At 37.7% G+C, this 17,898-nt stretch overlaps 1 protein-coding gene across 2 annotated transcripts; it reads left to right on the top strand.

The window, feature by feature from the left end:
- Window positions 1-215: 215 nt before the first annotated feature.
- On the top strand, window positions 216-7,758 carry LOC21386200 (gamma-glutamyl hydrolase 2). Of its 2 annotated transcripts, XM_024172369.1 has the most exons (11): window positions 216-897; window positions 1,552-1,638; window positions 1,925-2,014; window positions 4,813-4,907; window positions 5,066-5,126; window positions 5,770-5,859; window positions 5,981-6,043; window positions 6,723-6,794; window positions 6,890-6,978; window positions 7,310-7,402; window positions 7,495-7,758. In XM_024172369.1, the coding sequence occupies exons 1-11, from the start codon at window positions 406-408 to the stop codon at window positions 7,538-7,540; spliced, it is 1,278 nt and encodes a 425-aa protein (XP_024028137.1). In that variant the 5' UTR covers window positions 216-405; the 3' UTR covers window positions 7,541-7,758. The 2 variants fall into 2 exon arrangements, with proteins under 2 accessions (XP_024028137.1, XP_010106571.1); XM_010108269.2 differs by lacking the exon at window positions 6,723-6,794 and having other exon boundaries at window positions 217-897.
- The last annotated feature ends 10,140 nt before the right edge of the window (window positions 7,759-17,898 follow it).

Below are 17,898 nucleotides of genomic sequence, written 5' to 3' on the forward strand. Positions count from 1 at the left end.
AATTAATACTTTTTAAAATTTGTCCTAATATTTGACGTAATCAACGTGAGAGGCTACCAGAAAATGCAGACAAATAACATAGTGTGCGGAAGGCGAGGACGGTGGGCCCGCGCTGCAGGCTGCATATTCATAAATTTTATATGATGTAACTTTCTTCTTCTTTAGGCTAGCTGGACCCCACTAACGTCCTTTTCAAAGGAGAGATTAAAACGTCCTCTCTTAAAAAAGTCCCAAGGAAAGACCCTTTTAAGTAACCTCTCGGTCAATTTTCCGATCCTCCATTTTCTCTTCAATTTTCCAACCCTCACCAATTTCTCTGCAATTTCTTCTTCTCCTCCTCCATGCCAAACCCTAACCCTCACCAGCACCTGAGAAGCCCTCGCTTTCCATCTCCATTCTTCTCCGATGCCCTCCCACCTCATCTCTAACTCCCTCTCCACCGCCGCCGGCAAGCCCTCCGACGTTGTTCTTCACTCTTCCGCCTCCGCCGCCGATATCCCTGCCGAAGTTGTCTCTCTCTCCGCCGCCGCGCCTTCGTCGCCTTCGTCGCCTTCGTCGTCGGCTTCTCGCCTCTCGGAGATGTGGAGCTACCTCTGGATTCCGTTCCTGATTTCGTTGTCTAAGGAGTTTGGGCCCGCTAAGGCCCAGCCGGAGTCGATCCTCCTGCCGAGTCAACTCAATCGCGACTCGCCGCCGAGGTGTCCGGCGTCGGACCCCAAGCTCAACTACCGCCCCGTCATCGGCATCGTCAGTCACCCCGGCGACGGCGCCTCCGGTCGCCTTAGCAACGCTTCCTCGGCCTCCTACATTGCCGCTTCTTATGTCAAGTTCGTCGAGTCTGCTGGGGCTCGCGTTATTCCTATTATCTATAACGAGCCTCCCGAAATCATTTTCCAGGTGAGTCCTCCTAGTTATATATGTTTTATGAATATACTTATATATGTGTGAGTGTCTATATGGATGAGAATATACATATATATGTATAAATTTTCTATTTCTTTGTGTGCTATAATTTGTACAATTTTTATAATTGGATTCAGTTGTATAGAGAAATGATAAAATGGAATAGAACAATTATGGAAAGAGAATAGAATCAAGAGAGGGAATGATTCAATGGTCTGACAATTCAGTCAACAATAGTCTGTGGTGTTAGCATAATCGAGTTGTTGTTGTTTTTTTTTTTTTTTTTCCTTTTTTTTAGGGGGAGAAATCAAGCTTATTTATATTTTATAGACGGGCAGTTAGTATAAAAGACTATAAAAATGAGATTAAATTTAATTGAGATATATAATCAAAGTGATAGGACAATCTCAATTCCCTATTTATCCTACTTTTTACAAATCCTGTACACATTGAAGATTATTATTGCTAAGTTAGTTTGGGATTAATAATTGTTGAAAAAGTGCAGCCCTTTTGTGAAATTAAATCCTATGTGTTACCTTCATTTACTGCAGACGAGTTTATGTTCTGTTACTTCTGTTAGTTTTGGCGATAATCTGTCCTGTCCTAGTTATATTTTCAGTTTCTTAATGCAATTCAGCTGTATTGCAGAAGCTTAATCTTGTAAATGGAGTACTTTTCACTGGAGGCTGGGCTAAAACTGGTCCCTACTATGAAATTGTTGAGAGAATTTTTAAGGTAATTGTTTACCGGATGAATATGTATAACATTTTGATTTACTCCTTAACTAGTGCGTATTTCTAGAGTGGGCATTCTGAACCTTAGCAGCCCCATCAAACTATATTTTCCTTAACTTAAATTTCAAAAGGGAATTTCAGTTCAGCAGTATTTTCATGAATTCGTCTACTTTGGTGGAAAACAGTTATCCAACTTCCTGTTTATACATGTATAATATATATATGTATCCGAAATTTTGGACCCTGTGTTGTAGTTCTAATTCTGTCCTATGATTTGGTTTCTGCAGAAAGTTTTGGAGAGGAATGACGCTGGAGAATATTTCCCACTGTATGCCATCTGCTTAGGTTTTGAAATTCTAACAATGATTATCAGCAAGGTAAGTCATCCTTCTCCTTATTCTGATTTGGAAGGACTAACAATTCTTGTTATCTTTTCATGCTTCCCTTATTTTTAATCTGAACGTAGGAATGTCTAACATGCTGCTTTAGAATTTGTTCTCTGTCCTTCTGATGATACTTCTGTGTGATTCAACTGTCAAAAGGAGGACAAAAAAACTGTTATTTTGTTTTTGTTTTTTTAAATAAATGCTACAGATCATCGTTTGAGACAGAGAAGGAGGGGTGGGTGGGTGTGGTTTGGGGAAGTTTTTTTTTTTTTTTTAGTAAACGGAAAGTGCCTGAAATAGATACAATCCACGATGGAAAGAAATCCAACCATTCATGCCTTTTTCTATCCAAGGAACAAGCAAGAATAAATCATGTGATGTTAAACAACACATAGGATTTATCTAACTGTATGGAAGAAGAAATAAGACATGATAAAGATCAAGGATCAAAAAGTTGTTGGAGACATCAAACTGAACTTGAAAAAATTGGAGAACTATAAATAAAGGAATTGAAACATAATCAAAATCAATATTAAAAAGGTGAGAAAGATTGACTTTTCTGTAAAGTTAAAAATTCCAGTTAGTCGTATAAAAAGGCTAATACCATAACAGAGACGTTGAAAATGTATAATCCAATGAGGTGAATGCTGCTTGCTGCTTGGCTGAGGTTGGAAGTAAAGGAAGGTTGTTTAGACTTTCCCTATAAACCTCCATATCTCCTTATTTGAAATACATAGAAAATGTAAAAACTCAAGAAGGAAAATTATAACCAAACTAAAATCAAGATACAGTTATTAAAGTTTGAATAGACGCAATATTACGGAGAAGAGTAGCAGTTATTAAATTTTGAAAATTGGATAGGGATTTATGAGAATAACTGTTAAAGGCAGTTGTCTTAAAAAGAGGTAATAACTAACTTATATTTTAATTTTTAATAATTTTTTGAATTGTAAAAATTTGGTACAGAAATCTGGGGTTAACTGAAGGAAGGCAGCTATTTTGAGTAGAGTTAACGTTTACATAAAAATTTTAAAATACAAAACAGATATCAGTGAGTAACTGAATATAGGCAGTTATTGTATTAGGAGGGAAATTTAAAATATTTTATTTGTAAAAACAGAGGGAAGAGGTCATGAAACTGCTTTTAAACGAAAATCATTCATATATATAAAAGATAGAATTAACTTTTTCAGTAAGCATAGTATGAGAATAACAGAAGATTTTGAAAAAAAGTGTATTTAAATGAAATACAATAGGGGATAAGGTTGAAGCAGCAAAATATCTTAAAAGACTTGAGAGAAAATTAATGGCAAGTAAAGTTGAAACTCCCAATAAGGAAGACTATTTAACTCTTACAAGAAGAGATTGATGAAGTATTTAAATGAAATACAATAGGGGATAAGGTGTAAGATTGAAGCAGCAAAATATCTTGAAAGACTTGAGAGAAAATTAATGGCTAATAAAGTTGAAACTCCCAATAAGGAAGACTATTTAACTCTTACAAGAGGAGATTGATGAACTTTATGGAAGAGAGATCATAAGGGTACTGGGTAAATAAATAATAAAAGCAATGAAAATAATAGAAACAAAATAAGACAAGGTTAAAGGAGACAGTCTCAAGAGAATTATTCATATAAAAAGCGGTACTAATAAATTATACAAACATTTGAATCTAATAAACCTAAGAGCAGAGACAAGTGTGTTCAGGGGGAAGTAATAACAAACATATAATCGACAGTAAGTAAAGTATCAAAGTTAGATACATGATATTAATCTAATAAAAACAATGTAGTCAAAATAGAAAGAGGTAAAAGATTCAGAAGAGAATCTGCCTCAGGAGGATAGAACAATGAGAAAAAAGATTGTATAATTCTTCAAATAATACTAAAATAGTAAAAAAGTGAAAACTATCCGAAGCAAATGAAAAGGAAAATATGTGTTGTCAGTTTTTTGTTCAAAACAAGAGGATGTTGCAATTATTGGCAGTAAAAAACTATACATTACAAACAAATCAGTAAAAAAACTTTGATACTAGAAGAATGCTGCGTATAAATACCTCTAATCCCAACACGAGAAGTGTAGAGAATATCGACTATGATCGGTGAGACTGCCTGACTACAGATCATCCTCGTATCGATGTCATAGAAATGCTGAACAAGTTTCAATCCACAACTCCACCATCGTCAGAGTTGGATCCCTCTCCACAACTCTATTTGTACCCGGATCCAATACGAAAAATTTCCCAAAAAGCGAATTTCATTTTCCCAGATCAGATATGATAGATGAAAAACAACTAACTTAGGATCAATCGAAAGAAGAAAACAAGGAGAATTCGAAGACGAGATCAATTTTGGAAGAAAACGAGAGATCAACATCGATTTGCCTTATTTGTGGAATTCTTTTGTTGACCGACGGTTCTTGTTTGGAAAAGCCTTTTTGGTTTGGGGAAGGGGTTGTTTCTTTGTTATTCCTGCCTTTTTTAATCCAATCTGAAAATATCCTGTCAGTGAGCTGGTTAAGCATCCAGCCTCCAATACAAAATTATTCAACGGCACAATTCTCTCTTTCGTTTTCACTATGCTCTTTGCTTTTCTTTGGCTAATAACTTCTCTTTTGTTGGTCTGCTAGGTCATAGTTGTCCATTGGTTTTGAATCACCTTACTCACTTTAACTAATGGTGGTGAATTTTTTTCAGCTTCTGAATTATTTTCATGAGAAATTGCTTCAATACTTCTTTGATTGTCTGCGTTCTTTGATTTTGTGGCTGATAAACTTGTTCTTGATAACAGGACAACAAAATTCTTGAATCATTCAGTGCATCAGATATGGCGTCTACGCTACAGTTTACGCAGAACGTGAATATTGAAGGAACTGTATTTCAGAGGTATATGTTTTTTATCAGATTTTTCACAATTCATGTGTTGTATTGGACACTAATAGGAGCAAACAATATGTACATTTATGAGCATATTCTTCGCACCCACTCAAAGTTCTTCAAGTCATTATTGTTTTCTTTCATTTTTTTAATTATTATCTTTGCAGATTTCCTCCAGATTTGCTTAGAAAGTTGAGTACGGATTGTCTCATCATGCAAAACCATAAAGTGAGTTCGAATTCTTGAAAACTTTTATCTACCTTGATAGCAAATTATGATCTATTCATAATTCATTCTTGATGTAGCTTGAATTCCTAATCCTAAATATTATCATTAAAAGGAAATCCTATCTCTAATTGAATTCGAAATCCGAATCCTAAAGCTTATCATAGAAAAGAACTGTCCTAAATATAAGGCCCAATTTAAAATGTAAATAATTAAAGATAAACTTCCTGAAGATAAGCTATACGACTGCATCAATTCTTCAACGTTGTAGTCTTAAATTTTTCAAAACTTTAGACTGATTTTAAAAGTACAGTTTTTCTCCCCTTCATATTTCCAAATTTTCTGATTATAGTAACTAGCTCAGAACTGGAATGTTCCCCCCAGTCTTTGTTGTTTTTTATTTTGTTTTGCTCTCACCTTTCCTTTTCCCAAGATCCAAATCTTGAGGTAGGGAGATTAGGAAGTGGTTATTGCATTATGATATTGCTTGATGTTTTATGATAATGGGTTCTGTTGATTGTGTTTCCAAGTTTAATTGTTTTGAGCGCAATATGCATTTTTCTTGTTGTTTGCTGTTAATGTTGTATATATTTCTTGCAAATTAAACTGTATTTTTGTCATAACTAATAACTTTTCAATGCTACAGTATGGTATCTCACCAGAAAGATTTCAGGAGAACCGTGATCTTTGTCAATTCTTTAAGATATTGACAACCAGTGCTGATGAAGATAATAAGGTACTGAAAGAAGTTTCTTGTTCCATTGTTACTTCAGAATCACGATACTTTCAAAGGAATAGTAAAGTTCCTTTCCCCCTAAAACAATTCTCATTTATTCAATGTTCATCATTAATTTCAGGTCTACGTTTCCACAGTTCATGCACATAACTATCCTGTGACTGCATTTCAATGGCATCCAGAGGTATTACTATACTGTGTTATTCAGCATGTCGTGCATAATGCATGAACACTAAAATCTTTCATCCACTTAACCTTCCATTATCTTGTTGGTCAAGAGTATTTTCCCCTTTTTCTTTTTTAACTTATTATGAATTTATTCTTTCTTGCTATGAGACTACTGATTACTCGACTTCTCCATGTCCTCAGTGAGGCCAATTTGTTTAGCATTATGAAATCCCGCTTACATGTTTTATCTTGGAGGTACAATACTGATGGTTCTGGTTCTTTTGAAGTTCAATGGTTTTTGAACAAGCAAGAGGAGACAAAAATGTTTTAAAGTTAATGGCGCCTCCACCTGTATCACAGAAAACCCCTAACTTCACATACTATTATCTTTACTGCCTTAAGAAAATGTTATTATATTAATGCATCCTCCATCTGTATCAAACAATTATCCTTTGCCCCAGTCAGTTTGCTGTCATTATAGAGATCGCCAACATTACTAAAGAAACCTTTCATTCCTCTTCTCTTCAGATAAGCAATTAGAAGTTCTAACCATTAAAAAGTGGAGAGTTGAAAGTTCACACATGATGGATTTACATGTGCATGTGCACTCAATGTTTCAGAAAGTATATGTTGGTAACAGAGCCAAATGAGTTATTAACTTTAGTGGTGCTAAAGGGTATTTGGTTAACTTTCAGTTTCAAATACCTTCGGAGTCATTTAGTTTACATTGTGCAAGTGTTACAGGCTACAGCTTAAGCATTGTAACTGTAAGTCTATAATGCTCGAAGATTTGATAATGAGTCCATCATGCCTTTGAATCTCTCTCTCTCTCTCTCTCTCTAACATGCCGTGTATTGTGCAGAAAAATGCTTTCGAGTGGGGCTTGAAACAGATTCCACACTCTGAGGATGCCATTCACGTGACCCAGCATGTAGCAAACTTTTTGGTCAGGTCAGAACCTAGAGATATACTGATTGTCGAGACTTGTTTCCGGTCAGGGACAATGTTTTTAGCATTTCATTATTTGTTGCAGTATTATAGTAATGCTTGTCTGCATCTTCAGAACAGGCTCACAGCCTCGAAAGACTAACAAATTTTGAAGACCAATATTTCATCATATTATTGCGTTGTGTTCTTTGTTCTTTATATGGTCTTTTGTTTAAATAAGACCAATGTCTTAAGGAAAACAAAAAGAGAAACTGAAACGATGTTTCTCAAGTGCCGTTGCTTGGCATAATGGTTAGAAGCCGACTCTTACTTCAACCGTATATTTGTCGTGCAGTGAAGCGAGGAAGTCTTTAAACAGACCACCTCTTCAGAAAGTGCTTGACAACCTCATTTACAATTACAGTCCTACATATTGTGGGAAGGCAGGGTATGCCCAAAACGCTCTTGGAACTGGGTTATTAATTAGCTTTGAAATTTATCTTTTTGGTCTCAATCTATGAATATTGATTTTATTTGCAGGAAGGGATACGATGAAGTCTACATTTTCACAAGATCTTCTCTGTGAACCTTGTAAAGTTTTCCGTGTGAACATGGAAATTTGTTGTGAATCACTGAACTGTACAAGATTGTTGAGAAAAACCTTTGTATTTATGGACATTATAAACGTGGCTTTGAACATATTCGACTATGAAAGCCTGTTTCTACGTGCTTTTCTGGGCTATAAATGATCTCTGTGTGTGCGTATGTATACATACTATATAACACGTATGAACCTTGATTAAATCTGTCCTAGATAAATGATTTTAGATATAGGCCTATTTCTTCATATCTTAAAAGCCGCGAGTCTTTCATTCTTAAAAAGAAACAAGGTTTTTACTTTTGAATGTAGTTTATTGGCAGTCGGAATATTCTATTGTAGGGTACAAAAAATTCCCTATGGCACAGGTTCAATCGATTTTTATCAAGTTTTGTTAAATTGTCTTTTTGTGTGTGTGTGTGTGTGGTCAATCTAGTATGATTCTAATATAATTTATGGATTCAAAATTGCATTCGTAATAATTTAGTACCTTATTGTAGAATTTTCTTAAATTTTGACCCAATACTTTTCTCTTTAGTTAAAATGTTGCGGCGTATCTCGCAGAATGTGTTTATAAGTTCAGTTGTTGGAGTCGAATCAATTGAAGTGAAATTGGAAGGATGTGCTTTAAGCAAAAAAGAGAGCATAAACTTTGGTTGATTCTTTTTCTTTTTCATTTTGGAGTTTCTACGATAGGCCTTCCCATCAGTAGGGTTTCATATCTTATCGTTGATTATGATTAAAATGTAAAAGAAGAATATATATATATATATATATATATATATATGAGATAATGAAGGTGATGAATAATAGTATATCACTCTATCCTTTTTATTCATGTTAGGAGGTATTTGTAGGATTACAAGAGAATCAATCAGTTACAAGAATTTGGTAACTAATATTAACAAATCTAACAAAATCGAGTAAGTAGCCTAGAGAAGATATTAACAGAATATTCTATTTTAGGGGAGAATCCTAGAGATAATTACAATTAAATACATTAATTTAATTCTCTATTATGCCCCCGCAAGTTGGAGCTCCATGAGGAGAGACCAATCTTGATCAGCAAGTCAAGAAATCGCGTGCGGGGTAGTGGTTTGGTGAGTGCATCTGCTAGTTGATCCGTCGAAGAAACATGAGTGACTCGTAGGATGCCATCTTGAACTTGTTCATGAATGAAGTGAAAGTCAAGAGCCACATGCTTCATGCGAGAATGGAAGACCGGATTGGAGCAGAGATTTGTTGCGCCCACATTGTCACAGTAGATTACCGGCTGTTGTGAGAGTGTGAATCCAAGTTCGCTGAGAAGAGAGGTAATCCATCTCACCTCGGCAGCTGTCGAGGCGACAGACCGGTACTTGGCCTCGGTTGAGGAGCGAGCTACTGTACGTTGTTTCTTTGAGCTCCAGGATATCGGGTTTCGCCCGCGATATACAATGTAAGCACTGGTGGAGGTGAAGTCGTCTTTGTTACCTGCCCAGTCGGCATCTGAGTAGGCGTGGAGAGTGAGAGGCGACTGGCGATGTAACATGATCCCATGATCAATGGTGCCGCATAGATATCTAAGAAGTCGCTTGGCGGCGTTCCAGTGGTTGGTAGTCGGACGATGCATGTATTGTGAAAGCTTATTAACCACATAGGCAATATCTGGACGAGTGAGAGAAAGATACTGAAGACTCCTTACCACAGCTCGAAACTCGGTTGGGTTAGTAAGAGTCGTACCGGACTGAAGTGTAAGGATGGGCGAGGTGGCAAGCGGAGTTGCAACAGGGCGAGCATCAGTCATCTTTGTTCGAGCCAACAAGTCAGCTATGTATCGTCGTTGCGAGAGGAGAAGACCTTGAGGGCTAAGAACAACTTCAACACCAAGAAAGTATTGAAGTGTGCCGAGGTCTTTGAGCGAGAAGCGACGAGTGAGGACTGAGATGAAGTCCTGAACTGATGTCGCATTGTTACCTGTGATGATGATGTCGTCAACATAGACAAGTAACATGATAGTTATACCTTTGTCATTGAGAATGAACAAGGAGGTATTAGCAACTGAGTTCAAGAAGCGAGATGCGAGAAGGAACTGGCGAAGTTCATTGTACCAAGCTCGATGAGCTTGCTTGAGACCGTATATCACCTTCCGCAATCTGCATACATGCTGTGGGTTGTCGGCATCAACAAAACCTTGAGGCTGAACCATGAAGACATCTTCAGTGAGGGTGCCTTGGAGAAAGGCATTGTTGACATCGAGCTGACGAAGGTCCCAACCTCGGCTGACGGCAAGCGAGAGGACGAGACGAACTGTGGTCGGCTTTACAACCGGACTAAACGTCTCATGGTAGTCCACTCCTGGTCGTTGGTGAAACCCCTTTGCCACTAAACGAGCCTTGTACCTGTCTACAGAGCCATCAGGTGAACGCTTAAGTCAAAAAATCCATTTGCACCCCATTGGGAGGTACCAATTCCCAAGTGCCATTACGAACCAAGGCATCAAACTCCTCGGACATCGCCTATCGCCATCTGCCATCTTTGATGGCCTGAGTTACACATGTGGGTTCAATTTCTAAGGCGAGTTGGGCCAAGAGGCTAAGTTTTGTGATTGGTTTGTGGATGTTGTTTCGGGAATGGGTGGCAATAGGCGAGGTACGGATCGAGGGTGTTGGTAATGGGTTTTCTGAGGCTTGGACAGGTGGGGGTAAGTCTAAAGGGATAGTTGGCGAAGAGCAAGGTACGGGTAATGGGGTGGGTAGTAGAGGTGGCAAAGTGGTTGTGGGAGTAGGCGAAGTGCGTGGGGGGTCGGGAAGAGGGAAAGGTAGGGCGAGGGGCAAGGCTTGTTGTTCTACCATATTCGTTTGTGTGTTGGAGTCGACTGGCGAGGAGCCGCTGGAACAATCTTCGGATGTTGTGTATGAAGCCGGGAGAATGACATGTTGTGGGAGCCAGGTGTTGCATGTCGAATCATCAGGACGGGCGAGATGCAGATCGACTTTAGACATTGGAAACTCAGACTCGATGAAACGAACATGACGCGAGATGTAAAGCTTTTGAGTGCTTGGGTCAATACAGAAATAGGCACTCTGAGTTAGAGAGTAGCCAAGAAAGACACAAGGGGTTGAGCGAGAGGCGAGTTTGTGAGGGGAGTATGGACGAAGCCAAAGATAGCACAGACAGCCAAAAGCTCGAAGCTTAGAGTAGTTGGGTGGTGAGTGAAAGAGTTTATGATAGGGAAAGGACATATGAAGGGTGGGTGTGGGAAGTCGATTTATAAGGTAGGTAGCAGTTGAGAAGGCATATGACCAGAAGGTGAGTGGTAAAGAGGCTTTAGAGAGAAGAGAAAGACCTGTTTCAACAATGTGGCGGTGTCTACATTCCGAGAAACCATTATGTTCTGGAGTGTGAGGCGGCAAGGTGAGGTGCGAGATGCCGTTTGTGGATAAGTATGTGGCGAGACCAGTGGATTTGGCAAGACCCATGTATTCCCCCCCATTGTCTGAGTAGAAGGTGACTATTTTCTTTTTGAAGAAATTTTCAACAAGGGCTTTGAATCGAGGAAAAATAGTGACAACATCAGATTTACGCTTAAGGGGGTAAAGCCATATGTAGTGAGTGAAATGATCCATAAAGATTACATAGTATTTGTGGCCATCAACAGAATGAATTAGCGAGGTCCACACATCAGAATAAATAATTTGGAGAGGAGAAGTAGACACAATAGACGATTGAAAAAAAGGTAATTTATGGCTTTTACTGCAGAAACGGTCTTTACAATGAAATTGCTTTGAAAGAGAAGTATCTAAAGCTAGACCAAATTTGGAAATGATATGCCGTTGTGTTGACTCAAATGGGTGACCAAGACGATGATGCCAGTCACTGGAAGACACTTTGACACTGGAGTGGGCTGAAGGACGAGGTGCGAGATGTGAGGACGGCCATTCATACACACCATCTTTAGGTTGTCCTTCCAGCAGTATTGCCCCTAACAGTAGATCCTTCACACGAAAAGAAGATGGTAAGAACTCAATTGATGTATTGTTTGTTTTGCAGAATTGAGAGATGGAAATAAGATTTCTTTTCATGTTAGGAACAAATAAAACATCATGTAATTGAAAGGTATGAGAGGATGTTTTGAGGGAAGAGGAACCAGTTTTGGAAATGTGTAACCCAGTACCATCACCGATTTCAATGTCGTCAGACCCATCGTATGGAGCGTGAAGTGATAGGTTGCCGAGATCAGCAGTGACATGGTGAGATGCCCCACTGTCGAGGAGTCAGGTTGGGGTCTCGGCACCATATGCTGTGGCAACATGTGCCTTCGGATGCCAATGTGATCCATTAGGCGTGGAGCGTGACACGCCTTGCGAAAGGACGGGCGCGCCTTGCGAAGAGACGGGCACTAGCTGAAATAGGGGACACTGAGCGACAGTGTGACCCTGTTGGCGGCATCCTTGACATCCCCTGTTGGCGGCATCCTTGACATTTGCCGAGATAAGGCCTCTGCTGGCGAGTGGCGGCTTACGGAGGTCGAGAGGGCTGTTGTCGAGGTGCGGAGTGAGGAGGCTGCGTCTAGTGTGACGAGGAGCGGCGTGAACCATTATACCTGGTCGACGCAACGTTTGCCATGGCAGGATGCGGGAAGGAGGTGGCTTGCAACTGCTGAAGAGTCAGTTCCCTGTTGATGAGTTTCTCATGAAGCTCTTCAAACGAGATGGGGTTGTCCCTACCTTCCACTATATCAGCAATGTGACGATAGTCATCATCGAGACCCTCCAAGATCTTCTCAATGATGTCCTCATGGTCCATCGGTTTGCCGAGTGCAGCAAGTTGATCAGTCCGGCACTTGACGTACTGCATGTAGTCCGAAACGGATTGAGAGCCCTTGGTGGCTCTCTTGATCTGGTCCTTTATCTGCTTTATGTGACCACGAGTCGGGCGAGCATAAGTATTGGCAAGAGTCAGCTATGCAGCGCAGGAAGTGGCCGATTGCTGGATGAGAGGAACGAAGGAGGGGGAGATGGAACCAACAAGGGCTCCAAACAGGAGTTTGTCTTGTCGAATCCATGGCAGAAAATCTGGATTGGGAGCTTCAACGTTGTTGGCGGTGATGGTGGGAGGAGGACACGGATGAGATCCATCAATATATTTGTAGAGGTCATATCTGATGAGAATGGCCTCAATTTGGAGTTTCCAAGCGATATAATTCGTGGAGGTCAGTTTAATGATGGATTGATGGGAGATGTTTATGAGTTGAAGGTTCTGGGTTGGATTTCCTGGGTTGGGGATGACAATAATCCAAGGATCAGCGGCCATGGTGATGTCGGCGGTTATGGTTTGCGGAAGAGAGGTGGGAGGAGTGTTAGGAACGACAGTCTGATACCATATGAGATAATGAAGGTGATGAATAATGGTATATCACTCTATCATTTTCATTGATGTTAGGAGGTATTTGTAGGATTACAAGAGAATCAATTAGTTACAAGAATCCGGTAACTAATATTAACAAATCTAACAAAATCGGGTAAGTAACCTAGGGAAGATATTAACAGAATATCCTATTTTAGGAGAGAATCTTAGGAGAGATAATTACAATTAAATACATTAATTTAATTCTCTATTAATATATATATATATATGATTTAGAGTTTTTTATTGTAAATTTGGCGGCTAAAAATAAGAAATTTGAGTTTATTTTTTATAGTCTCACAAGAGAAACTCTTTTTTCATTTTTAGAAAAAGCTTTGGTTGATATTTGAACTGTCAAGGTATCACTATAGGATTTCTCAATTTACTTCACGCATAAACCGAACGATTTACTCTATTTTCTCCAAGAATTTTGCAATTCCTAAAAGTGCCCCCAAATTGTTCCAATTGCCTAGAGAGGAAAATTGGCTACCATACGGGTCCTACCTCCCCTAGAGAGAAAAAGCCAACATTACAAGAAGTGAAGAGACATTGTGCAACCTCATAAGCTGCTCTATTACAACCTCTTCTAACCTAGATTAAAGAAGAAACATCAAAGGTCTTAAGTTGTCTAAAAATAGGGTGAAACTCACCCCTAAATACATATATTTATATATTTACGTATATATACACATTTTTTTGAAAGGCGTATGCGTATACATATACATATAACATCCTAATAAGATTCTGAATGAGTGTGTTTGTTTTGCATGCTAATATTATTACATTGTTATAAGACCGTGGGTATTAGAGAGATTGCAATATATCTCACTCAAATACTAAAGAATTAAAGGTCACACAACTTAGTAAGCGTATCTACGGAGGTTTTTTGCGCTGCAGCCGGCAAACTGCACAGTTTTGGGTGCATTTGGTATTCCACGTCCGCTGCAGCGGATGCTCATGGGCTGGTCCACTGCAGCCCGCAAACTGCACCACTTGGGTGCAGTTTGCTCAGTGTTGTGTGCTGCAACGGATACTGCAACAGATACTTCATTTATGCAGCGCCCATTGCAGAAAAAATTGTGTGTGTGTGATTTGTGATTTGAATTGTAATTATTTGTGATATGTTTTCATACATATTTGAATACCTATTAGCAACAATCATATTTGTTGTAATAGTTGCATTAATACGTAAAAAGATACATTTACATTGAAGAGATACTTTTATGTGAATGGTTATAACAATTGAAATGATTGTGTTCATTGAAATAACACCTCTATCATTTTATAATCTCCAGAAAATTTACAGAGTTTATTCTTGTTCTGGAGCATAATATTTTTACTAGATATTGTATTCAAGAGTTTGTCGTGTCTTAGGTAATTTGTCATTAAAACTTATTAGCAAATTTTGAGAAGTTGAGACAAATAAAACCTTAAAAGAAAAAAATACGTCTCAAGCTCTCTTGTTTTCTACACTTTTTTCATCCTCTACTCTCAAATTCTCCAACAATCTCTAAAGGAGGTTGATTTGTCAAGTTATTTTGTCTTCTTCTCTGTTTTTTTTTTCTTCTTTCTATTTGCGCGCGCGTGTGTTTGCAACGCCAGAAATGTAGTGGTGTATAGTAAGGTTTTATTTGGTGAATCCTTAGCTAGCTACATATTTATTATCATCATCATCTTCTTTAGTTGTCATCCTTTAAGTACTTGTAATGAATCAGAGAGCATCCCTTTCAACGACTACTTCACTTCTATAAATGAATAACTTAACCATACATTTCAAGTTTGTTACAGAGTATGACACATTATCTAATAAGCCTAAATATATTATATATATATATATATATACACACACACTTAGTCATCACATGTGTCAGTATTTGTAGAGAGCACCTGAATTTTCATATTTTTTGCTTACGAGCCGGGGCTGTGAGCTTGACTTCAAACTAACTTCGCAATCCTTTTGTTCGTTTAGTTAATGAAGTTTGACAAGGCACATGACGCAGCGGAATGGAGGAGATTTAAGCCAAATCCGTCGTAAACGAAGAAACGGCGGGTCTACCCCAATTGTATTCGACAATATCTCAATATTAGCAAAAATCTGAACTGCTTCGTCTGGCTTACAAATGAATACAAATAGAACCAAAGCCGATCCCAAACGGCAAGGTGTTTTAGGGGAAAGGAATAAACTAGTAAACGACAACCTAAGCAAGTAACGACACATAAAGGGCAATATCCAAAATGGAAAACACCATCCAAACTGATTAACCTGACATTCCTAATTCAATTCATCCCTCCTTGAAACATAACTTGTTCTTAAGTTTTAAGATTAATAACTTTAGTATCGTCCTTACTTTGCTCTTTAAATTTTCATAACTCAATTTGTTCTTGAATTTTGTATTTGTTCTATTTAAGTCATTTTGTAAGAATTTCTGTTAAAATTAAGATGAAAAAAGAGAGGGTTAAGGGTGCGATGTGGTTTTTATCTGTTTAATTTTAACAGAAATTTAAATAGAAAGATTACGTGACTACATTACTCTCTTTTTTAATATGTTTTTAACATAAATTATAACAGAATGGATTAAATACAACAAATAATGTGAGAATTAACAAGAAATGACCCTAAAGTAGTGGAACGAAAAGTCAGCAACAACAAGAACAATTAGCTAATACCCCGTAGTGAAGACTTGAGCTACATTGAGAAATTGTCTTAGCTCTCTACCTTCTCTCTATTGTCGCACTTGTTCGGTTTAATTTATCAAATCCCCAACTGCGTACCTTTATGTTGGACCATTATTTTGCAACTTGTTAAACGTTTTCCAAGTGTTATCTCTTGTACTGTAGGAACACACATCCACTTAAGTCATTAACAAGTCATCAACCAATTCGAAAACTTGATTGTGGAATCTGATGCAAAAGTAGTTGTCATTCTCATTGTTGATCTATCCAATTCGAAAACTCTAGATGCTAGGGTTCGTTTGGCATGAGAATTTAAATCAATGTGATTCTAATCATGATTCTAGAATTAAAATTATGATTCATGATTTTGGGTTTAAATCATGATTTTAAATCTATAATTCAGAATCAGGAGTTTGAATCACCTTGAATCAAAAGGGGGTGGTTTTAGAATTATGATTTGAGTTAGTTTAAAACATAATATCAGATTCTGAATCATGATTCAGAATCATCCAACCCAAACACTGATTCTGAATCATGATTCAGAATCATAATTCAGAATCACTATAAGTAAACACTGATTCTGAACTAAATTTTGAATCCATCTACAAAACGCACCTTAAGTGCCTCACTGTCCCAACTTTCTGTAATGTTTTCGCTCGTTCAAAGTCTTTCCATTCTAGTATGTCTTATAGCTTTTCTTGGTTCGTAGAACCACTTCTAGCAAGTCATTAACAAAAAGAGCACAAACCAATTCCAATATTTTATTACAAGGAAACTAATGATTTTGTCTTCCACAGAGTGATCTCAACTCTTGAATGCTCCATGATCTTAATTTATATTACGAATTTATGTTAAATATATACTGTTCATAATATAGTCTATTTTGACGTGTGAAATTCCGAATATGCACTTTCTGATTAATGACTTATATTTATATCCTTATAATCAAATCGAATTAATGATTTATGACTAAGAGTATTCTCAAAATTTCATAGGTTAAAATGAACAGTTTGCCTTTAGCATAAGTTGGTAATACAAAGGTATAATCCTTAGGTCCGTTTAATTCATTGATTCGAGTTTTTAATTCGAGTTGAGATGTGACTTTATGTGAGAGTTTTTTACTGTAACAAAAAAGTTAGATGTGACTATTTCTGAAAGCTTTTCACTGTAACAAAACTCGAATCGGTAAAATGAACGGGGTCCTTATTTGTTGCGTGCATGACTAGCTCAACCAGTTTTGAGGCCTTACTCACTTAAGTGCAAGTGGGAGATTGTTAGCGTTTATGCCTTTAGGAATAAATGTACCAATGTTCTTTGAGACATTTCGACTATTAATAAAGATTTATTTATTTCATATATCTATGTATTGTTCCCTTTATGTTCACATTAGTTGAATGTATGATAAGCAAACTGAAAGTCTGAGACTGTCATTCTAAATCTTTAGGTCATGCATGTAATGTGAAGAACATGCGGAAGACAAGAATCTAAAGATGATAGTCTAAATCATATGATCCACAATCGAGAGAATAAAGTTGAGCGCTTTATTCATATTAAGATTGTTGTGTTGTCTACTTCCTAACGGAGACGGCTTGTCTTGAGCGTTGGAGGTGGGACTCCATGAGTAGAGACATTGATATAGTTTATAATGGTGAAATCTATATTGGGTCGGACCAAAGTTGAATTGTTTTAATTAATAATTCTGTTTGAATAAAACAATTCACTTTTGACGAATTATATGTTGTCATCTTAATCCTGAGATGGATGATGAACCCGTATGCTTGACTTGTATCCTTTGATGTACTAAAGGGAGACATCCTAACATTATGTAAAGGTACGCTTGCCGGTACATTGGGAGTATGACTCGTGTATGCGTAGATTCGTTATTCATAGATAGTGGAATCCATAGCTCCTATAAAGAGTCAATAATATCCTCTTATGCATTATCAGTGGATTGGAAAATATGAGCGCTCAGCCATTGGACTACTCTGTGTTATCTAATGGTTTACTGTTTGTAATGATACGAATAGTATTTTTCCGATAGTATGATAATGGAACATAAGATAAATGTAATCGGGAAGGTAAAAAGGAACTTGACCTCAAGTCGATTATGGATATCCTATGGGGATGATACAATAATATTTTGAGTCATAGACTAGAGCTAATCAGAGCTTTATAAATACACTATATAAATCGAGAGTGCAGCTCTAGGCTTTTAGTGGAATAGCGCTAGAGTTTTATAATCATGAGACGGACTTGTTGGTTTACAAGTAGCGTTGTGATTATAG

This window comes from Morus notabilis, unplaced genomic scaffold, assembly GCF_000414095.1.
Source record: "Morus notabilis unplaced genomic scaffold, ASM41409v2 Scaffold1855, whole genome shotgun sequence".
In the NCBI taxonomy this organism is placed as follows: domain Eukaryota; kingdom Viridiplantae; phylum Streptophyta; class Magnoliopsida; order Rosales; family Moraceae; genus Morus; species Morus notabilis.

Coding starts and splice junctions, on each gene's coding strand:
- LOC21386200 (XM_024172369.1), top strand. CDS start 406: ATGCCCTCCCACCTCATCTCTAACTCCCTCTCCACCGCCGCCGGCAAG. Junction 4,908..5,065: donor GAAGGAACTGTATTTCAGAG/GTATATGTTTTT, acceptor TTATCTTTGCAG/ATTTCCTCCAGATTTGCTTA. Junction 5,127..5,769: donor TCATCATGCAAAACCATAAA/GTGAGTTCGAAT, acceptor TCAATGCTACAG/TATGGTATCTCACCAGAAAG.